Genomic DNA, 14,215 nt, shown 5'->3' with positions numbered 1-14,215 from the left:
AATAGTAATTAAGTAATTTGTAACCAATTAGCAATTAGGCAAATCCTTTGGCTTTGGCTGGAGCTAACGCACGTCTCCAGAGCTACTTTGCTCTTCGGGTGGTACCATCCCCACCCTCCTTTCAACTTCTTGGGAAAAGGCCTGGGGTGGTGTTGAATGGGCTCTTCGTGTCTAGAACCGGGGTCCAGAGGTGGCGGGCACTATTCCATTTTGTCCTAAAGGACCCTAGGTACCGGCGCCGCCCCCTGTCGGTTTCAGCCACATCTGGCCCTACCCGGAGACCCAGGAGTGCAGAGTCCCAAGCCTCCCAGAGGCCGGGAGCCGCCGCGCTCTAGGGTATGGGATGGTCGTGATTTCCGGGGTGGGCTCTGTGGGGGCCGGATCTGAACCCGACTGCGTCTGTCTCGCAGGCTTTGCGCTGCAAATCCAGTGCTACCAGTGTGAAGAATTCCAGCTGAACAACGACTGCTCCTCCCCTGAGTTCATCGTGAATTGCACGGTGAACGTTCAAGACATGTGTCAGAAAGAAGTGATGGAGCAAAGTGCCGGTAAGAACCTGGCAGCCCTCCCCGTCGCTCTTAAGCCTGGGCTCTGGGGTGGGAGTGAGGGGGCCATTAAATAACAGGAAAAAGGACTGACTTTGATTTAATGCCCACACACTGGTTATCGCAGATTTACTTTTACAGTGCTGGGAAAATGAAGAGTTCCAAGTTACTTTAATCTCATTAATTACCAGGGCTTCTCCCCAAGGGTCTTGGGAGGGGAAGTGCATTTAAATTAGTGGCTCTCCTCTTTTTATTTACTCTCTTCACCTCCCTATGCTGAAAGCTGATGGAAATAGAAAATATATGGCTAACCAGCCCCGGCTTAGGCAACTAGACAGTAGCCTGTGAGCATTGTCAGCCTGAAATATGGAGCTAGTTGAAGTTCCCAGAGGTCAGAGCTTGAAAAATGTGTTTTGTCATAGAGGCACACCATATTTCCTTGAAGAACACTACAGGATCTTTATTTAATTTTAGAACTAATGCATCAACTTCCAGGCACAAATTGCCAAGATCTTTCAAAGGAATGCCGTTCTCAGCCCTACCAGTTTAGCTGCCGGCTGGCTGAGAAGAGGGCCTGAGCATCTTGTGAGGGACGAAGGGGTCTTGTGGGGTAGCCCTTACTCCCTCTAGCTGACCAAGGGTCTTCTCGCTGAGGTAGAACTTTCCAACCGTCCCCCAACCCCCTACCCCAGCTGTCTTATTAGAACTCAAAGTTCCCCAAATTATAACTGGAACTTTGGGAAAATAGGTGGAGCTGTTACTTCAGTTTCAAGGTCAAAACCATAAACAGACGTTGCCATTTTAAGGATATTGAAAAGATGGGAAACAGCATAACTTTATGGCTGATATTGAATGAGCCAAAGCCCCCACTTCCCTTTAGTTCTGTGAACTGCCTGCAGAACCCGGCGAAGTGATTAGAACTGTTATATGATTCCCTTTACCCACTGGCAAATCAATGCAAGGACTCTAGTTTTAAAGCCAACAGCTTGGGAAAGTTGTTTCTTCTCAGAGAAGGGCCTGGAAATGTCATATTGCTATCCTCATGGTTATGTGGAAAGCAGATGCCAGCTTGTCACTGTGCTGTGTTGTGGTGTGTGTGTGTAGTTGTGAGGGCTGATTTTATAGGTCATTATTTGTTGTACCAAAATCACTCTTCTGGGAAGCCTGAGACATACTGGCTCTCAAGGGTAACTTGTCCCAAGAAATGGAGTAAACATCATTTTGGCACACGGGATTTGGGCTATTAATAATGCAAAACAAAACAAACTTGGCAATAATTCTTCAGTTAAGATTGATAGGGATAATTTGAACAAATGGGGTTTTTTTCTACTTGTGTTTCTTTCCTATGTTTTACCTGAGCAAAAAATTTACTGCCTTTCTACCAGAGGGACTGCTGTGATTTTAGTCAGAATTACTGTTAACACTTTATTGTTACGTTCAAATATTTGCAGCTTTCTTGAGACAGTAGTTTAGAGCCAGACAAAATGAGAATGTACTATGGACACGTTAAGAACTTCAGAGTCCACACGGCCACTGCTTACCTGCGTGTCCTGTTTTATCACCTAGGATATGGTCGAGAAAGGGATGTAAGCTAAATGTGAGTCAGAGAGGTTCTTTTTCTGAGAGACATTTCTTCTTCTGTAAAAGTGTGTCTAAGATGAATACCACACACTCCATTTTCAAAGTGCTGTTTTTCATCTTGCTTCATTCTGTCCTCAAAACCACTCTAAAAGAAGCAGAGGAGGCATTTTAACTTCCATTTTATCCACAGAAACTTAGTCTTCACGTGCCCGGCCTAAGGTTGCTGGTTTTCTGTAAGCTCGGAGAAGGTGGGCATCTTGTCTCCAAACCAGGTCCCTCAGGCCACAGGTCACAGCTCAACAGGTGGAGACAGAATCAATAAGGCAGTTTCAATTGTGAAGTTTGATAAACAGAAGCAGTTGACGAACTCAAAGGAAAAGGTTATGAAGGGAAGGGTGCTAGGTCGGGGTGTGTGCACATGGAAGCAAGGCGTTCTAAGCCTAAACTCCATAGAAACAAGCCAAACGGATCTGTTTCTGCATCAAAAGAGCAATGTCCAGCGGGGGCTCATACCTCCAAGGCACTTCCATTTTGATGTCCATGTACTTATTAGGGACCAATTTAATTTTTTGCCAACAAGGATAGAGAGCAAATCTAAAACTCTAAGTGAACACAGTTGTAATATAATCATCATAGTAACAAGAGCTAACTTTTGTTGAGCGCCCGAGGCATCTGACTTTTCTCTTTCGATTGTACATATAGAATCTTGTGAAATCTGGTGGTCATCTTTCAAGATCTTGTTTCCTCATGCCACAGCCAGTCAGCATGTAATTCTATTACATGGTCAACATCTCCACTCCAGAGAAAGTAATGCCTGTTAAATGATGCTATTAAGAATTGAAGTCAGAGGCCGGGCGCGGTGGCTCAAGCCTGTAATCCCAGCACTTTGGGAGGCCGAGGCGGGTGGATCACGAGGTCAGGAGATCGAGACTATCCTGGCTAACATGGTGAAACCCCGTCTCTACTAAAAATACAAAAAACTAGCCGGGCGTGGTGGCCAGCGCCTGTAGTCTCAGCTACTTGGGAGGCTGAGGCGGGAGAATGGTGTGAACCCGGGAGGCGGAGCTTGCAGTGAGCCGAGATCACGCCACTGCACTCCAGCCTGGGAGACACAGCGAGACTCCGTCTCAAAAAAAAAAAAAAACAAAGAATTGAAGTCAGAATTTCTTTTAAGTTTGATCAATCACGTATGTTATCCTGAGAATCTCAGCATACTGGAGCTGAAAGAGCCCAGCGACTCCTAGTTAAAGATGCATGTTGGAATCTTGCTGGGAGTTTTGTTCAACTCCACATGGCTGGGTCTCTGCATAAAGAAGCCCGTTTCATAAATCTGTGGTATATCTGGTCATGGGTCTTTTATAAACTTCCCAGTGATTCTGGGGTGACCCGAGTTGAGAACTGATCTGGGGACAAACCTTTTTGTGTTATAGAGGAAGACAGCAAGGTCCAGAAAAATTAGATGCTGGTCCAAGTTCACTAGCCAGCTGTTACTAAGAGGCGCTTGAAGCCTGCTTCCCTGGCCAGCACCTTTGCTGTAATACAACACAGCCAGCATGTCGTAAAATATCCTGCCAGGTCTGCCCGAAAAGATAGTCCAGGCAAAGTTCAAAGAGTTTAGACCATTTTTCATATCCACCAAGTTCACCTAACAGTCCGGGTAGACAGGCCATGAAGTGGATTGTCAAGAATCTGAGAACCAACCAGTGAGACTTTTAAGTTTGAGCACTATGTGGACTGGCATTTTTTCATAGGTATAGAAAAACCAGGGCTTTAAATCAACTAAGAAAATTTAATGAACTAAGCCAGTCTGACATTAAGCAGTAATGAAAGGTGTTCTCTTTCCAAAAAATAGCAGCCGTGCAATATGTGTAGGCCTTCAGTTTCTGGACTAAGTCTGCAAACTCAGCTCTTATGAATTTTGAGGCAGGTAGATTTAATTTTCGACTGGGAAGTACGTTTGAAATTAACCTTTACCTATTCCCCAGAGTGGCATTCCTATTAGGTGCTGAGATTATTATCCACCACTCTTGTTCCGTTTGGTCATTTCTGGAATAATAAGTTACTGGCTGTGGGGAAGGGAAGGTTCACTTCAACTTCTTTCATTGTCCTTACTAATTGATATTTAAATATTTGCATAACGAATGACTTGTTCTCACCAGCTCTGCACTTAATGAGTTGGTGTCTATTTACTAGCACCCTTGATAATGACACTTCTTTTGCTCTTGCTTGTCATTGTACTCTGCAAAATATTTCAAATATTGATTTTCATTTCAGAATAGAAGCCCCCTCCAGTATGAATTTTGAAACCAGGGAATAAAGAATGTGCATTTGCATTTGTTTGACAGTGCAATCTTGTAATTAGAGTTTTTCCTCTTGACTAGATACAGTGAAAGGGGCATAATTTAATTTTTATAGACTAGCCAATTTCTGCCCTTAGTAAAATATAGCTCTGTCAGTGAGCAAAATGTTACAGGTTCTCCTAAACCTTATTTAAAAGTTAAATGCAGTATATTGAGAGAAAGTTCATGGTCTGAATCAGTAACCTAATCGATCTCTTCACCCATCCTTTGCAACATGCATTAATCTATTTGTCTGTTTTGCAATACAAGAGTTACTGATTTATATGCCATGTTGCATCTACATTATGGCTGTGTAAGTAATGGCTATTTTCCTTTTGGATTAGTTAGTTGCTCATTAAGTTGGGCAGGGATGGCTTCATACCTTGGATAGTTTAGTTTTACACCTTATTTTCTCATGAGCTCACTAAGGGATAGCAAGAGAGGACTAATGTCGCAAAAATGCTTGGTCATCCACTCTTAGTAGAAAGAAGTGGAAAGTTAACCACAGCGTATGTTTTCTTAAGTCTGTGCCTGCTTAATTTCCCCAAGATCTAAAATAATAGGCTCTAGTTTGGCCTTGGGATGGGCTTGGCAGGAATGACGCCCAGTGCTGCTAATCAATTCGATGTCATAGTCCCTTTATTCCTGTATTCTTTTATTTCAGATGAGTGCATGCACTCGAGCTCAAATGCCTGTGTGCACACACATGTGCGCGCGCACATACACTCATATATTTGTGTGTGCAGATATACCTTTCTATTTTTGCCTGTCTATATATTTGCATATACCCACATATGCAATGCTTGTAAGAAAAATAAATATAGAGTCATTCTTTACAGATACTGAGATCACAAATTGCTTGATCCATGCTATGTTGTAGGCATGAAGAACATTTTCTAAGATTTTTATTTTATTTTATTTTTGCAGAACGACGTTGTTAGAAGTAGCAGGGGTCTCTGTTAATCTTCCAGCATCCCTCATTTGTCCATCTCTCCTCCTCCTACTAGGCCTCTCCTATTAGCTCTCTTTTAGACATCCCATCTGCAGTCCTTAATTTCTCACTGTTAACCCCATTTTGAATCGATCAGATGGGCTATGGAATAGCTTTATGAATAAAGTGAAAAACAAAACCAAAGTTCCACATTCTATCTTTGACAAAGGAGACTTCAACAGCTTAAAAAACTTTAAAAAGAGGCTGTTTGCATGGCGGCTCATACCTGTAATCCCAGCACTTTGGGAAGCTGAGGTGGGTGGATCACCTGAGGTCGGGAGTTCAAGATCATCCTGGCCAACATGGTGAAACCCCATCTCTACTAAAACTACAAAAAATGTGCTGGGCGTGGTGGCACATGCCTGTAATCCCAGCTACTCAGGAGGCTGAGACATGAGAATTGCTTGAACCCAGGAGGCGGAAGTTGCAGTGAGCTGAGATTACTCTCCACTGCACTCCAGCCTGGGCAACAGAGTGAGATTCTGTCTCAAAAACAAAACAAAACAAAAACAAAACAAAACAAAAAACTTTAAAATAGATTGGGATATCAAAAAATATATCTTCATATATTAAAACCAGCTCCACTAAAAAGGTTTCCATGTCAACTTCAATGAAGTTAGGAATTACACTGGAAGGGATTCTATTCCGTGAATGTTCACAACCCTACCTCCTTTCCTTTCCAGACAGTAAAGAACAAACACCTTGCTCTTCAAGGTGAGACATTTTGCCAAGCAGTTGACCACTTAGTTCTCACGAAGCAACCATCTCTTTCATGTGCCTTCTGAGGAAGTATTCAGAGGGGAAATATCAAATGCCTTTCCCTTGGACTCTCCAGTGAATGAAGTATTTGTTTATGTTAACTTTCCAGCTGAACAAGCAGCCGGTGCTGACCTCCCATCTCCATAGATGAAACATTTGAAGATTGATCCAGCTCTCCCATAACACTAATTCCTCCCACTACGATTGCATGAAAGCTTCTGTCATTGATGGTTTTCCTAATGAGTTTAAACAGAGAGGCTTCAAAGCTGGGGCATTTTTCCCAAGTGAAAATGAAACGAAGCATGAAAACAAAACATACCATTTTCTTTGAACTTTGAAAAGGTAATCTGCCTCCCTTACTCCTGAAACAAAAATTCTGAATCTACAGCCTTTGAGAGAGAGTGTACCCTCCCTCGCTCCCTCGCTCCCTCTCTCCCTCCCTCCCTCCCTCCTTTCTTTCTCTTTCTTTCTTTCTTTTTCTTTCTTTCTTTTCTTTTTCTTTTTCTCTTTCTGTCTCTTTCTTTCTTTCTTTCTCTTTCTTTCCTTCCTTCCTTATTTCCTTCCTTCCTTCTTTCTTTCTTTCTCTTTTTCTCTTTCTTTCTCTCCTCTTTTTTTTTCTTTTTTTTTCTTTTCTTTTCTTTCTTCTTTTCTTTCTTCTTTTCTTTTTTTCCCAACTTAGGTTCTACTGTCCAAACTAAGCAAAGGTTTGTTAGCACACTGTGCAAAAGGACTCAACATCTCAACCCCTATTTTTCACTTGTCCAATGGAAAGTGTGTTTTGCTCCCTTAGGGGAGAGAACCCCTGTGTTCTAGGTTCTTCACATTTGGTAACTTGAAAGAGGTTACTTAATATCCCAGGCGCTTAGCCTCCCTCCTTGTAAAATGTGGAAACAGGCTGCCTGTTTTCTTGCGAGATACAGCAAGAGAATGAGAAATATGGTCAGTATAACCATCTTCAAGGAACCAGTGCTAGACATGGAAACCTGTCTTGGATGCTCACCAGGAGCTGCCCATTCACTATCCATACCTGCCTCTGAAGGGTGGCCCAGATATTGTAGTACAGGTTACTTCGTACACTGTTTCTATGTTTCTCAGAATGAGGGAGTCCTTGAATTCAGCCTTTAGTTCCTAAGAGTAGTATCCTCCTAGTTAATTTAGAAGGTTCACAGAGAGATAATATCCCCACTTGATAGTTGATGAATCTAAGACACAGAAAGGTTGAGCAATTTGCTCAAGATCACACAGCCAGTGGGACAGGAATTCAAGCACCTTTCACTTCTCCAGGGTTTTTTTTTCCACTATGGTGCCATTTTCTATGTTTTCCCTCTTTTTTTGTATTTTTAACAATAATTTTATTGAAATATAATTCACCCTTTAAAGTATCCCATTATGTGGTTTTTCGTATATTCATAGAGACGTGTAACTATCACCACTAGTTCAAGAACATTTCATCATTCCAAAAGAAACTTTATTTTATTAGTAGTCACCCCTCATTTTCCCCTTTTCCCAGCCCCTGGGAACCACTAATCTACTTTCTGCTTGTACGGATTTGCCTATGCTGGACATTTCCTGTAAGTGAAATCTCATACTGTGTGGCCTTTTGTGGCTGGCTGCTTTTGCTTAGGATCATGTTTTATGGCTCATCCGTACCGCTTCCCACTTTTATTTTGCTTTTTTTTTTTTTTTTAAATTCCGTGGGTAGATGTATCCTTCCTCTTGCTGGGGCAGATACCTAACCTACCTTATGGAATGGGATAGAATGAGATGGAATGGGATACAGCATGGCTGTGAGTCTTAGAACTCCACTGGCCAATGAGCCAATTTGCTGAATTAAAGTAACAACATGTGCCAAGAGCAAGCCATTCCAGTGAGCTTTCGGCAAAGGAGTTGGTGTTCATCAAACATCTGTTTGGTGCCATGCACTGGACTGTCCATTCTTGCCCATCTATTATATAATTCATCTGTTTTCCCTTGAGGAGGTCTTGAATTAGTTTCTTTTGACCGCAGGGATCCTCAGGCACATGGATAGGCTATTCCTGATGCCCCTGTTGGTGGTCCCAAATGCCCAGCTCCACATCCGGCCTCACCCTTAGGCCACAGCCCTCAAGAGTCCCACACCTCTATGACTAGAAGAGACCCTAATCTCTCTGGTCCACACTTTTCACTTTACAGAGGAGTACACTGTGGTACAGAAAGGAGTTTTCTTTCCCAGGGAACTTAAGCATCTTGATAGGTCCGTTTCTCTCTCTTCCCTTGAGAAGGCTTGAGGGTAAAGCAGGTTGAAAGAGGTTCTGGAGAAAGGTTTTGGTGAAGGAGATCAGATGCTGGCATGATTTGGTCATCCACAATGAATATCATGTCTATGCACGAGTCTAGCTTTCGTCCCCGAAACCAAATGATTTGATTGCAGCCTTTGTGTGGGCAGAACGCCTTACTCATTTAACTGTGGGACATACCTTTTCTTCTCTGTTAAGTTTTCCTAGAAGACTAAGCTGGATTCTTCCTTGCTTTGTCGTTTTCGTGGTGGTAGAAGTGACTATATTTCAGGGAGCTGGAGCAAAGTTGCTGGTGGTAGACAATGTGTTTCCTACCTTGGGAACACCAAAAGAGGCCATACCTGTAACGTAGGATTTTCAATCGCATCTGGAATGAATCAGCCGCCAAATAAAAGAACTATGAGATGTGCCATTAATTCTTTCTAGAATTTGACCTGTGGCTACATTGTGATTCAGAAACTGTTTTCACAGGCCAGAGCTATAGGGCATGTTCTCTTATTAGTAAATTGCTTCCAATCTTCTGATTGCTTCCAACACTACAAAGCAAAGCAGGAGATGGACTGAATTAAGTGTTTTAGATAAGGTGAAACCATAGAGAGTTTGTAATAAATTGCTTTTTTAAAAGGATGTGTTTAAATAGAACAGGGCAGCGATGACTCAAGCTGTTGATTTCAAGGGGTTTACGACTTTGCAAACCATGAGCAGGATCAGATGCAAATGTGATAAAGTGTTGTATTATTTTAAGGAAGTTGTGATACTTGGTCCAGTGCATTTCATTTCTCACTGGACATGGACAATAGCTTTTTATGTTTTTCTATTTCTTGGACTTCTTCGTGAGCGCAGTGGAATGACTGGAGACAGTGCCGGAGGCGGGTGGCGCCAGGCACACGGCTCTCAGCCTGCCGTGGTCTGTGCATGCTGCACACGGGTTGAATATGAATGTGCAGAGCAGTTTGCAATGCCCTCCACGGAGGCTTCTTCAAAGAGCATCAGCAGAAGCAGGTGTATTAAGTGACTCTGGGCAACGGGGTTTATGCACTATTTTATTGCTTATGCAAAATCGAGCAAACCACTTGGGTCTCCAGTAACTTCAGAGAACCTGTTCAGAAATAGCTAGAGCCTAGCGGGTTGACTAGTTTGTCACCCAGTGAAGACGTACAAAGTGGGAGTGCAAAGGGGTCTCAGCTCCAAAGCCAGCTCAAGATTCTCTCGAGTGTGCCTTCAGAGGGAAAGGCAGCCAGTAGGCCTGAGCTACACCTGGAGGCTGATGAGTTAACATTCTCTGAGAGGCAGGACAACTTTCCACTCAGCCTGTCGCTGACTCTTACAAGGGAAAGAGAGATAAAGCAGTCAGGAGACATTCTGCATAAGAGTGGGTTAAGATCCAGAAACAATTTCATCTTTGTTCAGTGTTCTCCAGCCAGCAGCTCAGTTTGCCTGGCATCACATCCTCTCTATTTTAGAGTGTATTTTCCTAATCAAATTGAACTACAGCTTCATTCACAGATTTCATTTCTATGTACACGATCCTGAAAGGATGCTGTTGGCTCTCTCTCGCCCTCTCTCTCTTTTTCTTTCTCTACATCACCTTCCCTCTGTCTTACATAGACACACACACTCACTGGTATGGAGACACGCAATAACTATTTGCTGACTGCGTATATTTAAGAAACAAGTTTCAAGCTAAAACAGATAGATTTATCACCACTTCAAAATATTATAGCAGAAATGAAGGAGCTTAAATGTTTAGCATAAGAGGAAAAGTAGAATAAAGACAAGTTGAATATAACTTTTACTTTTTAGTTAAACTAGAAATAGCTGACTAATGCCTGTTAGTGATAGTTGTAATTTAAGGAATCACTCTGAAATGTAATCCACCGCTGGTTTTATAGTTCTTTTTGTCAGCTTGCTTTTAACGCTGACCTGGCTTTGCTTTGAATAGGAGTGTTTTCAGGAAACACACACACACACACACACACACACACCTCGACAACACCAGCTTATATGGTGGTCGAGGAAGCTGGGGGACCGGGTTACCGCTGGCCAGTCCTCAGCTGGAACTCTGCTACCCTGGGAATTCAGCCTTGGTCATCAGCTCTCTTGGGAAGAAAGAAAATTCCCCCACATGGTTTTATGCCCCCTAGTCCTCTCCCACACAGAAGACGCAAGTTACAAATACACACAGGTATGTTCCATAAGATACAGGCAGTTAGACTTTCAGCTGGGGGATGTACTTCTAAACCATTCAGTTTGGGCAAATTAAACCACAAAGGGAAGCAAACAAACTTTGTACTCTCCTGCTGTCTGCTTTGCCCTTACTCTCTTTCACTGGGCTCTAAGAATTCAACTAATTGCTTGTATTTTTGCCCCCTTTGTTGAATATTATTAATATCACTGTCATGATATTGACAAAACCTGGCATCATCCTCGGGTGGAAGGCCAAAACAGCTATGGCTGCAACAGCTCCTAGGCATCAAGAAGCATTTTCCCTCCCTTCATTAGTCTCTGGGGCAACACTTTCTAACAGAATTTACCAGCTGTTACTGCTGCCCCAGTCCTTTCTGTTCTTGCCTCCACCCTAGACCTTGCTTCCTGTATCACATAAGAATGTTCTCGGCTGTAAGTAGCAGGGACACAAACCATAAAGACATTTCTTGTTTATGTAACAAAATAGTCTACATAGGTGATCTTGGGGTTGCTCCCACAGCCCAATGATGTCATCAAAAACCCAAGCTTTCTCCATTTTTCTTCTTACTTCCCTAAGCACATTGGCTGTTTGTCCTCAGGTTTGCCTCTTGATCACAAGATGACCTCTATATTCAGGTTCAAGGGAAGGGATAGCACCAAAGAGCTTGTGTCATAAGTTTTGCCTTTTAATGAGAACACAAAAGTGTTTCCAAAGTACCCCCCCGCCCCGCCCAAAATTGTCTTTACCTTTCACGGATCAGATCACTGTCTCATGGCCACTAGTAGCTATAAGGGTAGTGATTGAGTGGTCAACTGTGATTGTCTGCCAGATCACCTTTTGAGAAGTCCATGCACAAGATTGGAAAAATTCAACACAGTGCCTCCAGGGACCCCTGGAAAAATGACAGGGATCATTTTCTTTCCCGAAAGTCACCATTATTTTACCTAAATTGAACACCAAAATGTATAGTCAAAGGACCTTCATGCTGGATCACTGTCACCCTTTGGAAGAAAAGAAACACATATACTAACAAATACTAACAAATGTTATCCTGAATTTTAACACAAGATGTACATGACGTTCTAGAATTCTGGTTCACTGAATGCTGAGGTACAAATGTATAATTAAATTTTAGCGTGAGGACATCATGTTCATGGTGACAAATATAAGGGTGCTTTGGGTTAAGTGCTTAGATGTTCTCAGTTCATTCCATCTGGAAGTCGTTATGCCACCAAGGACTCTGTCTTCCCTACATTTGGGTGAATTTGTATGCAAGAAACTGATTAGGAATCTTCGGACCCCACTGTGTTAATCTTACCATTTGAGAACAATAATCAGAAGGACATCAAGGTTAAAAATGCAACAGCACAGCTTCATAAATCATTGAAGGGCACTGTTAATACTGAGATAATAATCATAAATATCTGTTCCCTCAATCCCCCATGGCAAACTGGAAAACAAAGACACCAGCTGAGGGAAAGCAAGTGACTGCGCAAAAACCTTCCTGCCTCAGAGAGTTATAAATGAGCAAAGAAATCCAGTCTAATGCAAGACTAAAGTAAAACCAGCAATTGGCATCATACATTATGGGTTGGTTGTTTGCTTGCTATAATTAAGTTGACATCAGTGGTTAACAGCCTCGAAAATTAAACTCACCAAAAATCTTTGGAAAGGGTAATCAAAGTCCTCTGAATAATGAACTTAACACATCCCTGTTACAAGGAAAACAAATGTGTTCTTGGGTTATCTTGTTTCATGTCTATTTCATTGTTGACATGGCTGTTGTTTTAACAAACACATTTATTTTTACCCTTAGGGATCACTGCAGCCCCTTAATATTATTCACAATTGTCAGTTCTGCCAGCTAGGCCAAGATGGGCTCAACATCAGTATGGATGCGCAGTGTGGAACTTGGCATTTGTTTTCTTTTTCCCTTTTTAAAATGAGTTGTTAGCATTCTTGTTTGGTTCCTGTGGCCATCTGCAACTCAAATGGAGGGGGCTTTTTTGGTCTTTAAAATATTCGCATTCATGGCAAAGCAAAAGTACTTAAGAGCCAGAGCACAAAATTCTCCAGAAAAGAACTACTTTCTTGATCTTTTCTCTTTATTCCTGACAAACGGTGCCTATCATGGCAGCAATGAGGCAAATGTATAGATAAACCTCTACTTCCCAAGTCGTTTCCATTAGAATGCAGAGAATGTCAAAATTTCTCACACAGTGTTCTTTCAGAGAAAAAAAAATACTTGGATGCAAATCGAAGATCTTTTTTCTTGCAGTTTCTTTGAGCTCAGTGAAAATGCTTGTAGTTCATTCCAATTACCCGTTCCCCAAGCAGTTTTCTTTGAGGAACTGTTCCTGGTCCTGCATAGAATACTTACTGTGATGTAATCGTCACTGTAGTGCAGTAAGTGTTGGTTATTTTTCCAGTAGGGAAAGATTAGTGTCACACCCAAACAGGCATTCACACAAGTAGCAGTTTGCTGGAAAAGTTCGACTTTAAAGCTACATTGCATAACATGGGTAAAAGGTAATGGACTATTAAAGGCTCTGTTTAGAAATTTCTGTCTTTGTACCAGCAAAAAAGAGCAGAGGCAAAGGAAACTATTGGAAAAGATAAATGCGTAGTGGTCCACAGAGAGAAAAGAACTCAGGCCCCCTGCCTGTGTTTTTACGATCATTGGGGCAGAGGTTAAAGTGAAAAAACTGCAAAAATAATTTATTTTAAAAGCATACTTGTAGCAAGTCGTTTGTAATAGAATTGTAGCTTCAAACTCTCTGATTGCCAAAAGTTGTACGTACATCTGTAGGGGAGTTGGCGGGGGGGGGGGGGGGGCGGTGACAGGTCTCCTTTTGGTCTCAATACAACTAAGAGGCTCAACACCTCTAGCAGGAAAAAATGTTAAATGATGACCGTTTATGATCCTCAAGGTCCAGGGGCTGTTTGTAGGAGAAGATTAGTTTAGAAAATGCTTCTCGGCCGGGCACGGTGGCTCACGCCTATAACCCTAGCACTTTGGGTGACTGAGGCGGGTGGATCACGAGATGGGGAGATCGTGACCATCCCGGCTAACACTGTGAAACCCCTTCTCTACTAAAAACACAAAAAATTACTCAGGTGTGGTGGCAGCGCCTGTAGTCCCAGCTACTCAGGAGGCTGAGGCAGGAGAATGGCGTGAACCCAGGAGGCAGAGCTTGTAGTGAGCGGAGATGGCTCTAGCCTGGGCAACAGAGCAAGACTGTCACAAAAATAAAATAAAATGTTTCTCAACCCCCCAGAGAATCATGGCTTTAGAAATTTTAGAATTAAGTTCTAGGACACTGTGCAAACTGGGACAAATGGCATCTACTGGGGTCTAATGAGTGCCCAGTGGTTATCAACGTTCTTTCTCACCCAGATTCTAAGCAAATTAAGAAATAAAACAAGGAACAAGGCAGATGAGGCCTGAAATATCACCATTGTTACTGAGAAAGGCTAAGTTGGAGGGAACAACTTGGGGACGGGGGTCAAATGAGCTTTCACATTGGCATCTCTAA

At 42.4% G+C, this 14,215-nt stretch overlaps 1 protein-coding gene across 3 annotated transcripts in view; it reads left to right on the top strand.

Moving 5' to 3' along the window:
• LYPD1 (LY6/PLAUR domain containing 1) overlaps nt 1-14,215 on the top strand; it is a 32,025-nt gene that overhangs the window by 2,339 nt on the left and 15,471 nt on the right. For 2 of the 3 annotated variants that reach the window (XM_074008903.1, XM_045368197.3), the window contains one exon: nt 411-548. In XM_074008903.1, coding sequence (XP_073865004.1) covers nt 515-548 — 34 coding nt within the window. In that variant the 5' untranslated portion in view covers nt 411-514. Of the gene's footprint in view, nt 1-410; nt 549-6,324; nt 6,530-14,215 lie in introns of those variants that run through there. The other variant, XM_074008904.1, reaches the window with a different exon arrangement.

This window comes from Macaca fascicularis, chromosome 12 (genome assembly GCF_037993035.2).
Source record: "Macaca fascicularis isolate 582-1 chromosome 12, T2T-MFA8v1.1".
In the NCBI taxonomy this organism is placed as follows: Eukaryota; Metazoa; Chordata; class Mammalia; order Primates; family Cercopithecidae; genus Macaca; species Macaca fascicularis.
The sequence above is the reverse complement of the archived record's forward strand: the minus strand, read 5'-3'. Positions and strand labels throughout refer to the sequence as shown.